General features: G+C 42.0%; 1 protein-coding gene across 10 annotated transcripts; it reads right to left on the bottom strand.

Moving 5' to 3' along the window:
- Window positions 1-289: 289 nt before the first annotated feature.
- LOC103974606 (piriformospora indica-insensitive protein 2-like) lies at window positions 290-9,313 on the bottom strand. Of its 10 annotated transcripts, none has more exons than XM_065162037.1 (10): window positions 8,642-9,313; window positions 7,891-8,205; window positions 7,736-7,803; window positions 7,049-7,147; window positions 5,844-6,057; window positions 4,874-5,419; window positions 4,340-4,719; window positions 3,875-4,244; window positions 2,448-3,737; window positions 290-1,729 (listed from the first exon to the last, which is right to left on the bottom strand). In XM_065162037.1, the coding sequence occupies exons 9-10, from the start codon at window positions 2,661-2,663 to the stop codon at window positions 491-493; spliced, it is 1,455 nt and encodes a 484-aa protein (XP_065018109.1). In that variant the 5' UTR covers window positions 2,664-3,737; window positions 3,875-4,244; window positions 4,340-4,719; window positions 4,874-5,419; window positions 5,844-6,057; window positions 7,049-7,147; window positions 7,736-7,803; window positions 7,891-8,205; window positions 8,642-9,313; the 3' UTR covers window positions 290-490. The 10 variants fall into 10 exon arrangements, with proteins under 10 accessions (XP_065018109.1, XP_065018111.1, XP_065018110.1 ...); XM_065162039.1 differs by having other exon boundaries at window positions 8,042-8,205; XM_065162038.1 differs by having other exon boundaries at window positions 7,891-8,197.
- Window positions 9,314-9,906: the final 593 nt, after the last annotated feature.

Raw genomic sequence — 9,906 nt, 5'->3', positions numbered from 1 at the left:
CTCCTTCGAAGGGTTACCCTAAAAGCGGGCAGTCAGCTTACCACGAAGCCTCCACGCAGACATAGAATCTGCAGCAAACTTGACGAATTAAAGACCAACAAGAATTTTTTTGGGTACACTTCACCTCACCGTCCGACTGGTGCGCGGTGCGACCACGTTCGAGTGTTCGTACTTACACTTTATTGGATCGGACGGGTCCCAACGTCATGCTTTTTTTGGGTTTGGCCTTGGGCCCTTTTGGCGCATGCACATAAACATCCAGATATGGAATCCACACACAGCATGTGAGTACGTATAAGAACCATTCGAGGCCGGAAATTTTATTTTGGGTAACTGCCATCCGACTAGTGCTCGGTGAGCTGAGCGTCCATACATTTCGGTAATAGTTTGCCAACTATAACCTAACATTCTACCAAAATACATTAAGCAGTCACAGAACAGAAAGAGAAGATGTTGTATCGAACTATTTATGCAGGTTTGGGAATCCATCTTACAAGATCATGGCGAAAAGAACCATGCTGACTACCTCCTCAACAGCAATTCCCCACCAAACTCCACCGGTCGAAGCAGCAGGAAACCAAAAGGAGGCCACCAAACCAGAACTGTGATCTGGATTCCTCCTGTCTACCGTTGCGAAGGGATCGGCCTCGTAGTTAGATGAAGCCGCCTCCTTATCTTGCTTGCACTGCGCCACACCATAAAGGACGTCTCCCGTGGCCATGGACACAGCAGCGTCGTAACAGAGGTTTGGGTTGTTCCAACAAGCAAACCTCTTCCCCATCCTCTGATAGAACTCTTGGGAGAACTCGAGTTTCCCTGTCAGGTTGTTGCCGCTGAGATAGAGAGCAGTAAGAGAAGGCAAAGCTGCAAATCCAGAGGAGACGCTGCCGGAGAGGTGGTTGTTATCCAGCGCCAGGTATCTCAATCTCTTCAAGCTCGCAATTGCTTCGGGAATCGTCCCCGTTAAGCCCATATGTGAGAGGTCCAACGTCGTGAGATTCCTCAGCGCCTCCCACTCCAGCTCCACGAGACTCCCACCCCATGGGTTGTAGGACAGAAGCAAATCCTGAAGCGACGCCATGCCAGCAAGAGATCTAAACCAAGCACCGGAGAAGTTGTTGCTCCTGAGGTCCAGCAGAGTGAGGTGGGTGAGACTTGCGAGCTCTGGTGGAAGGCTTCCATGGAACTGGTTGTTGCTGAGATCAAGCTTTAAGAGTGAACTGAGACTGCAGAGAGAGGGAGGAAGGGAACCGGACAGGGAGTTGCTGCTGAGGTCGAGGATCAAAAGCTCGGTCAGGTTGTGGCAAAGAGAAGCTGGGAATTGGCCGGAGAACTTATTCCCGGAGAGCATGAGCCGCTTCAGGTGGACTAAGTTGCCAAGCTCCACTGGTAGCTCTCCAGCCAAAGAGTTGTCGACCAGCACAAGGGACTGTAGGTTACTGAGGTGGCCAAGGTTGGCTGGGATTTCTCCGACGAGGCCTCGATTCGAGCGGAACTCCAGGGTTTGCAAGCTTCCAGCTAGCTTCTCCCACTTGCTGCTTGATGGAACGGCAGTGGGTCGATGAGAGGAGAAACAGTTGAACAAGGAGAGGCTTCTGAGATGCTCGAGCTGGAAAAGCAGTGGACTCAGCTTCGCTTCCTCCGCGCATTGGAGGGAATTCTCGAGGACGGGTCCGATACCTAGTGCTGTGACGTACCATAAACCATCAAAAAGATCGCATGATACTCCCTGCACTCAAGAATTTGACAGATAGGAATGAATCAAGTCCAAAAAAGATCAATCTTTAGAAAAATCATTCTGATAAATCTAAGAAGAAAAAAAATCTGACCTGCATCAGTCAATTTTAGAACTCAGTAATGCATAAGGCATCAATCAATACTCTTCAGCTGTCTAAACAACAGAAGTTATGCTCACAAACTTAACTGGATACTGGGTATGCTCATCCGTCTCGTTATCTGAATCAAGTAAGATTTCTACATAATCTATGACATGAAAGTAATAGTCCAAGATTCCTTGGAGCATCTTATCCAATGTTCTTCTCAAGGATTGTTTCTGCTCCACAGTATGAGCTTGTGGTTGAAGAGAGATAGAAGCATCAAAGAAAAAACACCAACATCTTTGAGTGGAGATGGTTAATTCTTTCTTACTTTCAAACTAATTAAAATCTCAAACCTGATCAATTTTATGGGTTGTCCAGCAAAAGAAATGTTTTAAGTAACAATTTCCTGCATTATATATATATATGAGATACAGAAAGACAAAACAAGAAAACAAGGAGTGCTGGATCTGTCGTTGTCACAGAAACCTAATTAAATCTACTCCTGTCTTAAACAAGATTTCGAGTCAGCCTCGTTCTGATGATTAGGAATGAAGAAACCCAAAGCGATGAATTGATGTGTGCAATTCAAATATGAACTGGTTTTATCTCTAGTGTAGAAAGATGAACCTGAATCGGAGTCCAGCCGCAAGGGTCTGGATAAAGTGCTGTGCCATTCCACCAGTTGCCGACCAAGTCTTGGATCACCAAATACAGGGCTTGTTGCTCTGCCTTCTCCATTCGAGCAGTGGAGCTTTCTGGTTCGGATGATGCATGAAAGATGAGTAGTGGTAGTAGGAGAAAAGCCCACGCAGAAGTGATCTCCCTCATCATTAATCTGGACATCAAAAAATTCAAAGGCTCTACAGGAAAACGAAACACGGCCTCACAAATCAAAAGACAGACGCCGAAAGACTATCCATTTGAGATCTGACGGGTCGAGAAGGAGCAGAGCTTCTCATGTCGTGGACCCAATAACTTCGCATTGCCAGAAGCAACACCAAATGTTCCCAGAGAAAGCAGCACTCGGGCTATCAAGAAAAGGAACAAAGAGCAGGAGATATGGAAGTGGGATGTGCAAGGCTTTAACTACCACAAAATCCAAAAAGTGAGCTAAACAAAAGAAATATATGTATGACTAAAGGAAAAGGATCCAAGGGTGGCTTCTTTTCTCAGACTTTGATTCAGCTACCAAAGAAAGAAGGGAACTAATGCTGACAACCTTCCTAGAACCGATGCGACCCCCAAAACCAAATCCAAAGGAGATAAACCAGAGCATGGCAATAAGGAGAGTGGGTAGGTCCTCAAACTGTTCAGGATCACAGGTTAGAGAAGGTTCACTGTGGGGAGGACTGACGAAGAGCAGGAAGATCTAACGTTGACATTTATTGCTGGAGGATGTCGAGGGTGGGTAATGATGGCAATGACAACAATGGGAAAGAACGGATGTGCAAGACCGCCTGTAATAAGTGTACTTGGGTTGTGTTTTACAGCCCTCTTTCGTGTTCTACTTTTTAACCATTGCATTCAAGTTGGAGGAGGATACGGAGGGCGGGCATGTGGGGGGAAGGAAACGGAGAGGATTAGGCACAGGCTTTTGTGTCTTGGATGGGGACCATCCTCGATGCATGTGCCTGCATGAAATTACATGCAGAGGAAGCCCATCATCCATTTGGCCCTCCTCTCCTCATTGTTTCTTCCCTACTGTGCTCCAAAAATAAGTACGTAGAAGAACTAAATCTAACAAAATGCTGAATTCTGCACATAAAATTGGTTCATTATTCAGTCTTACCAGCTCACGTGGACAGGGTAACGTAATTGATTGGAATGGATATCCTACAAGGATGTTGCTCTGCTGCGACCTTGACAAGCTTCACTGCAGCTGAGAAACAGAGAGAGGGAGAAGCTCCACCGAACTAGCTGGAAAAGAAAGGAAAAACTTAAACAAGATGAATAAGACAGCAAATAATATGGCAGCATTTATTGTCCATTGTGTCCTAATGTTTAAAGCTTCTTCTGTTCTCAGAGAGTTATCGAGAGAAATGGCTATTACTTACGGGCAGGCACGGCGTTGAAGAGGTGTAATGAGAAGCTACAATAAAGCTATGTTTCCAGGCCTAGAAAGGCCACGCCTTTGTCTTACAGAGGTAGGAGTACTTCCTGCTGCCGCCTAATCCTAGTCTACCGGGCATTTCACTGGTAGAATCCCAAGTCAACACTTCATCTGCACTACTCGATCTTTATACTTGACATCCGGTGAGATCCCATATTTAGAATGTTATTTCAACATGCTCCTGCCTCATGGCAGCATCGAGTGACAGCGAACATACCCTCTTGTTCTGAAGCTTGGCCACCCAGGCTACGTGGCTCACAATGGCTGAACTGACCTTGGACTTGGGGCTTGGCTTCATCAAGCAGGAACTAAAACTGCATCATCACAACAAAACTTTCAGTTGTTGGATATGAAATGTCGCTCAATTGGCAGTAAGACAAGTTTACAGACAGGGAATGAGACAACTAACCGGTAGTCAGAAGATGAGGTTTAAGATAGCGAACAAGAAGTACTGCTGCAGTAAGGGAGAAGACAGCTAATTCCATCTCGGAGAACACAACTCATGCCTTGCTGTGACGCTGCATGTGTGAGCTTGAGGAAGATGACAGAGATGGAGGGCCACCCACCAGTAGCACTTGGAAGATGCAGTATCCCGGCCGGAGTCATTAGTGACGCATTGAGATCTGGTCCTCTGGACCACCCCACCTTCCCTCCCTCCCCCCTTTCCAACCGCGCCCTAGAGAAAGAAGCCAAGACGAACCCACTCCACGCCTCTTCTTCACGACCAGTCCCCATCCATGCCGGCTTTTATATGTTGGCAGCTCCTCTGCTCTATGCGGTGGTTTTGTTCTGCAGCAGGTCCTTGCATTAAACGCCGGTAATCAATGAAGACACGGAAAAAGCATAGCCAATTCAACCCTGCTTCTCTTAACATAAGATGGATTAGAACAACCAAATAATGATGGTGTTAAGCTATTAAAGACAAGTAATGGAAGTCTCCAACCTGTTATTTAGAAGAACTTCGGGGTACGTAAGCATGTATGACTTCAGATGCAACCAAATCCAAGACTAGCTTCCAAAGATTTTCCGAACATAATGTCAACTATACATTAGATGTATAACAGTGACAAGAACCGAATGAAGCATTCCCTTGGCTTTAGAGTAGAAAGAACCATGTTCTCAAGGTGGAAGCATGGATACGTCACTCTCATGCATTCACAAAAGAACTAGTCGATAAAGAGCATTACCTACATGACTGATACCCATCCCATGAAAACTAAAAGAGAGCTCTATTAACAATGTGGACATAGGAGCAGCTCTATTATCATGTTGAGAAGAACGTCCAAAACATTGTGGTCACTATAGTCTTCTTCATCATCGTCATCGTCTTCACTCCATCCAACATCAGGAGCCGCAGCTTCTATTTCTGCTGCAGCTGCCTCATCTACCACAAACCCATCTTCTCCACTGTGCTCATTGAACCGACCAACTTCCCAGAAATATCATTATTGTTGCTCTCCGCAGGAGCATGGACCTCCTCCACCTAACACTGTCAAGGAACACCATTGCTTTAACTAATAAGACATCTCAATCACACAAGGTAATAATATTTCAAGTAGGCACAGTCTATTTGGTTGTAAATGGTAGCATAGTATCCGAGGGAATTCATAAATCAAGATGTATCGAGCATATTCTGCAAGGTAATAATGTTTTCATTCAAGCATTTATGGACCAAGATGACCCCACTGAAATAGTCAGTGTTCCAACTGATCCAGCAAACCCAGTGAATTAATTAAGAACTGACAATGTCAAGGAGTGAATTTTATTTTCAAAATGGAGCCAACAATGGGAGTGGAAACAATATGACTTAAATCTTCCAGACACTACTGATAGAGAAAAGAATAATATGATTTGAATTTTCCTGAGGTATGAATTATTCCCCTGGTTGATCAACTGCATAAGATTGAACTTACCTGAACAAGTTTCTGGAATATCTCATAAACTTCCATGACATTTTCTGTAGCTGTTTTCCACATGACATAACTTGATGCAGGTTCAACATCTCAGTCCAATTGACAAGTCCCTTCTCCGTCACCATCTTCCATCAGTAATTCACCTCCAGCAGGTTGTTGATAGCCTCCTATTCTAAGTCCTTTAGTCTGACCAAACACTGAGTGGGCAGCATCACTGAGAGACAAAGAGGAAAGAAGTTATTGACCTCTTGCTTTTAAAAAAATTACATGGTTAATATTGATGATAATACTAAAAGCAGAGACTTGTTATGTTAATCCCACTGACAAGATCTCAACCCACTCCTCTTTGTCCCCCTTTCTCAAACCCATACGTTAGTCAACCATTAAATTCCGCATCAAGGCACCATCAATATCTCATATCTATAGACCAGACCAACCATATCCCCGAATCTTGACTTCAGCAGCTCAGATGAAGATATCTGATTACAAGTCAAATAGGTTCAGGTTACAGAACTACTAAGAAACCAGGACATGTCATGTTAATCTTTTACCAGAATCCAAACCACCCAAATCGACCCCCAGCTTCTAGAGATCAGGACAAGTTAGTCAATCGATAGCAAAAAAAGTACACAGTAAAATACTCAACAAAAATAATGTGTAAGAGGCTTTTAATATGTTCATTTCCTTCAACATAGTTCAAAACTTTCCTGATTCATCAATAGTTGGACATGTTATACAATGGCATGAATTCACCCAACAATTTCACAAGAAAGCTTGCCAGTTATTGCATTCCAGAAACAAAAAACCTAAAAGAGAATTAAAAAGTATCAGACCATAATCATTTAATTTTCATCAAAATAAGGATCTGACTTCTTTAGCATAATACAACTGTTCAAACAGAAGCATTGAAGGCATGATTAATATTTCTCTTCATCTCTTAGCAAATAAAAGCACCGACTCCAGAGTCTAATTTCAAAAAAGCAGAGTGGGTCATGATATGTTCCTTTATGACAACTTATGAGTACTTTGAACGAGCAAATCAAAGTCATTGGATCTATTCTAGGTAAAACATTATGCACGAGCACCAATAACCTAATTCAGAAGGAAGTGATCCATGGTGCTAAACAGGGCATAAAAGGATGCTTCCATAAGCCCAAGCCAATATCCAGAAAGATGGTTGGGTTATCACTTTCATGGAAAGTTACCTTCAAACAACTTCTCCGATGAAGTATTTACCTCTGCCAAAACTTGTCTGACTTCTTCACACATAGCAACTGTCTCCTTTTTCTCGACCAATAGAAGACCTATTCACAACAAGAATCATATAGTATCAATAGAAATAAAAGCTAGCAAGACCAAATTGACAATATATTTCTTGTATTTGTTGTCAATTTACAAGCACACTCCATTCCAAGAACCAATTTTAACAGACTCTAAATATGCTTAATTTTTTGTTTTGTTCACACTGAAGGCATCAAGATAAAAGGAAAAGAAAACCACAAAGTATGAGGATCCCACCCCTAAAACATGAGAAACAGTTATGCAGATTCACTATTACATTATAGTCTGAGTGGTGTCGTTTTCTTCAGGATCACACTAGAGGCTGCCTAGGAGAAGATTTATGAGAAACTAAGCAGTCCTTCACTTGAACTATCTTTTTCTGGTGTTGTATTTCAAGAAAAGATGGACTTCAATCTCAAGCTTTTGATCACAGAGTTCCTGGAGCAGGAACCCTTAGGGCTTATACAGGTTAGCACTCAAACGTATATATCTGACAGTAGATTAGGATGATACATCAGCTATAATATTGTCAATTTGAATACCAAACAATTACAGATCTCAATGACGGCAAAAGATCCATATAGCCGGCCCCAAATGTTAGTGAGACTTACGGTTTTGTTGTTGCTGTTGAACACAAAACAATCTCTTGTACAAGCTCATTGGATAAAGCCAAACGAATCTGCAGCATAAAGATCATAATTATGGTACAGACAAACCAACTTGAAAGTTCTGTAAGAAAAGTATAAGAGTAACAGAAAAATAGTGCCTTCAATTTATCAACATTTTTGCCATTGTCTCTGGCCCATAACAGTGACTGTCAACCAGAAGATTCTCTTGCATTACTTTCTCTCTATAAAAGAATGCATAACCATTTCAGGACCACTATATTAAGGGCAATTATAGCACTCTCGTATAACCTTGAACTCAGCTTATGCCAAAAAAAGAGGAAAACGGTAGCCTCTTTCTCAAGCTTCACAATCCTCTATACAAGAGCATCCCTGCCCATCACTTGCAACACAGATTCATCAAGCAATGCTGCATCCATGAACCGCCACCGAGCCTCCACCTCCTCACTGCAATACTATTTTAAATTTAAGAAAAATATTAATTTTTATATAAAATAATATAATTATAACATTATTATTATCAAGGTTCGTCGTACTGCTCTATATAGACAGTATGTATCGGTCTAACAGGGGATCGATACGGACGACACATATCGGTTTATCAGTATGCTCCATCATACCATGCGTCGACACATTGGTATGGTTTGGTATATATTGTATCACCAACCAATCAATACAGAGAATCATCATTATTATAAATATGAAATATTCTATTAGAATTTCTAATTATAAAATATGTTTCCATTATGGATGAAATTTTAAAAATAAAAAGTTAATAATCAATAATTTGAATTATAAATAAACTATAATCTAAATTTAATGGTTAAAGGAATTGAAATTTTGTTGTCAATTAAAGTAAAGAAAGAAATTAAAGGTTTTCCCGCCATTCACCTAGAAACCAAGCCTGAGGTGGTGGCGGCGCCTCTACCATGCTCTTTCCCTTCACCTTCAGGGAGGCCATCGCACCGGCGTGCCGTAGTTTTGCAAACCCTCAACGCATCGTCAGCGAGAACGACCACCCTTTCTTCTACGGGGTGAACATCAAGAAACCGCTTCTTCATCAATTCACCTGCAACGCAACCCCTATCAGGGCCTCCTGATTCCGAATCGAGAGCCAGAAACCCTAATCCAAATCTGAACAATCCGAGGAATAGGAAGATAACGCCAAAGAGTGACAAGGAGCCGCGGGAACAGAAGACAATAGAGAAATTCCGAGCCATAAGTTGGGGAGTAACATCCAAAATTGAGGATGAGATCGTAGCAGGAAGCGGTGGAAATGGAATCGACGAGGATTGCCGCGCACTACGTAGCTGCCCCTGATCATCAAACGATCCCCCTCGATGTGCTCTCTCAAACCAAAAATGTCGGGTTTCGGAAGGCGGCGAGATGCGATCGAGGCCGAGAAGGTACTGGAGGAAGGGGTTGCACCACTCCTTAATCTGACACCGCAACACCTCGTCTTCCTCCTCTCTCTATCTCTCTCTCTCTATCTATCTCTTTCTCTCTCCCCCCCAAAGTACTGAAAACAGAGCTCAAGGTGGCGCTGCCCGCAACCCTCGCAGCCGAAAGCCATCAATTAAGACAATTATTACAAATGTTGTATGCCTTAATTAAAGTCCTAGAATTGATTTACCTGATTCAAGTCAAATTTTTTCTTTTTTTTAAATTTCTCATCGACATTATCTTAGAATTAGTATTACAATTATTTCGTTTGTTCTAAATGTTTAAATATACCAAATATCAAAAATTATCTCAAATTTCAAATCAATATTGTGACGTAATTTGATTTAGTTTTTGATAAATCATTGTTTCTTTGTAGGTTGGAAGCTTCAGAATTGTTCATTTTGGATGAATCCATATCATTATATTTTTTAGATAAATTTTAAAAAATAATTTTGACACTTACTAATTGATATTGGGCTAAGAGTACTTATTAGTGCGTCCCAGTAGGAGAGTTATCTCTTGAGCGGTGGTTATTAGTGGCCCCATCAAAAGAGTCAAACCTCTAGAGTCTCCTCATTTTCGATGGCTGCTGGGCTAAGAGAATTTGTTAGTATCCCAATAGAAAAATAATCTCTTGAACCATACTTATTAGTGCCCCCATCAAGAGAGTCAAATCTCTAGAGTCTTCTTTCAATATCATATGATAATTGTGA

Source organism: Musa acuminata, chromosome BXJ3-8 (assembly GCF_036884655.1).
Source record: "Musa acuminata AAA Group cultivar baxijiao chromosome BXJ3-8, Cavendish_Baxijiao_AAA, whole genome shotgun sequence".
Lineage (NCBI taxonomy): Eukaryota > Viridiplantae > Streptophyta > Magnoliopsida > Zingiberales > Musaceae > Musa > Musa acuminata.
The sequence above is the reverse complement of the archived record's forward strand: the minus strand, read 5'-3'. Positions and strand labels throughout refer to the sequence as shown.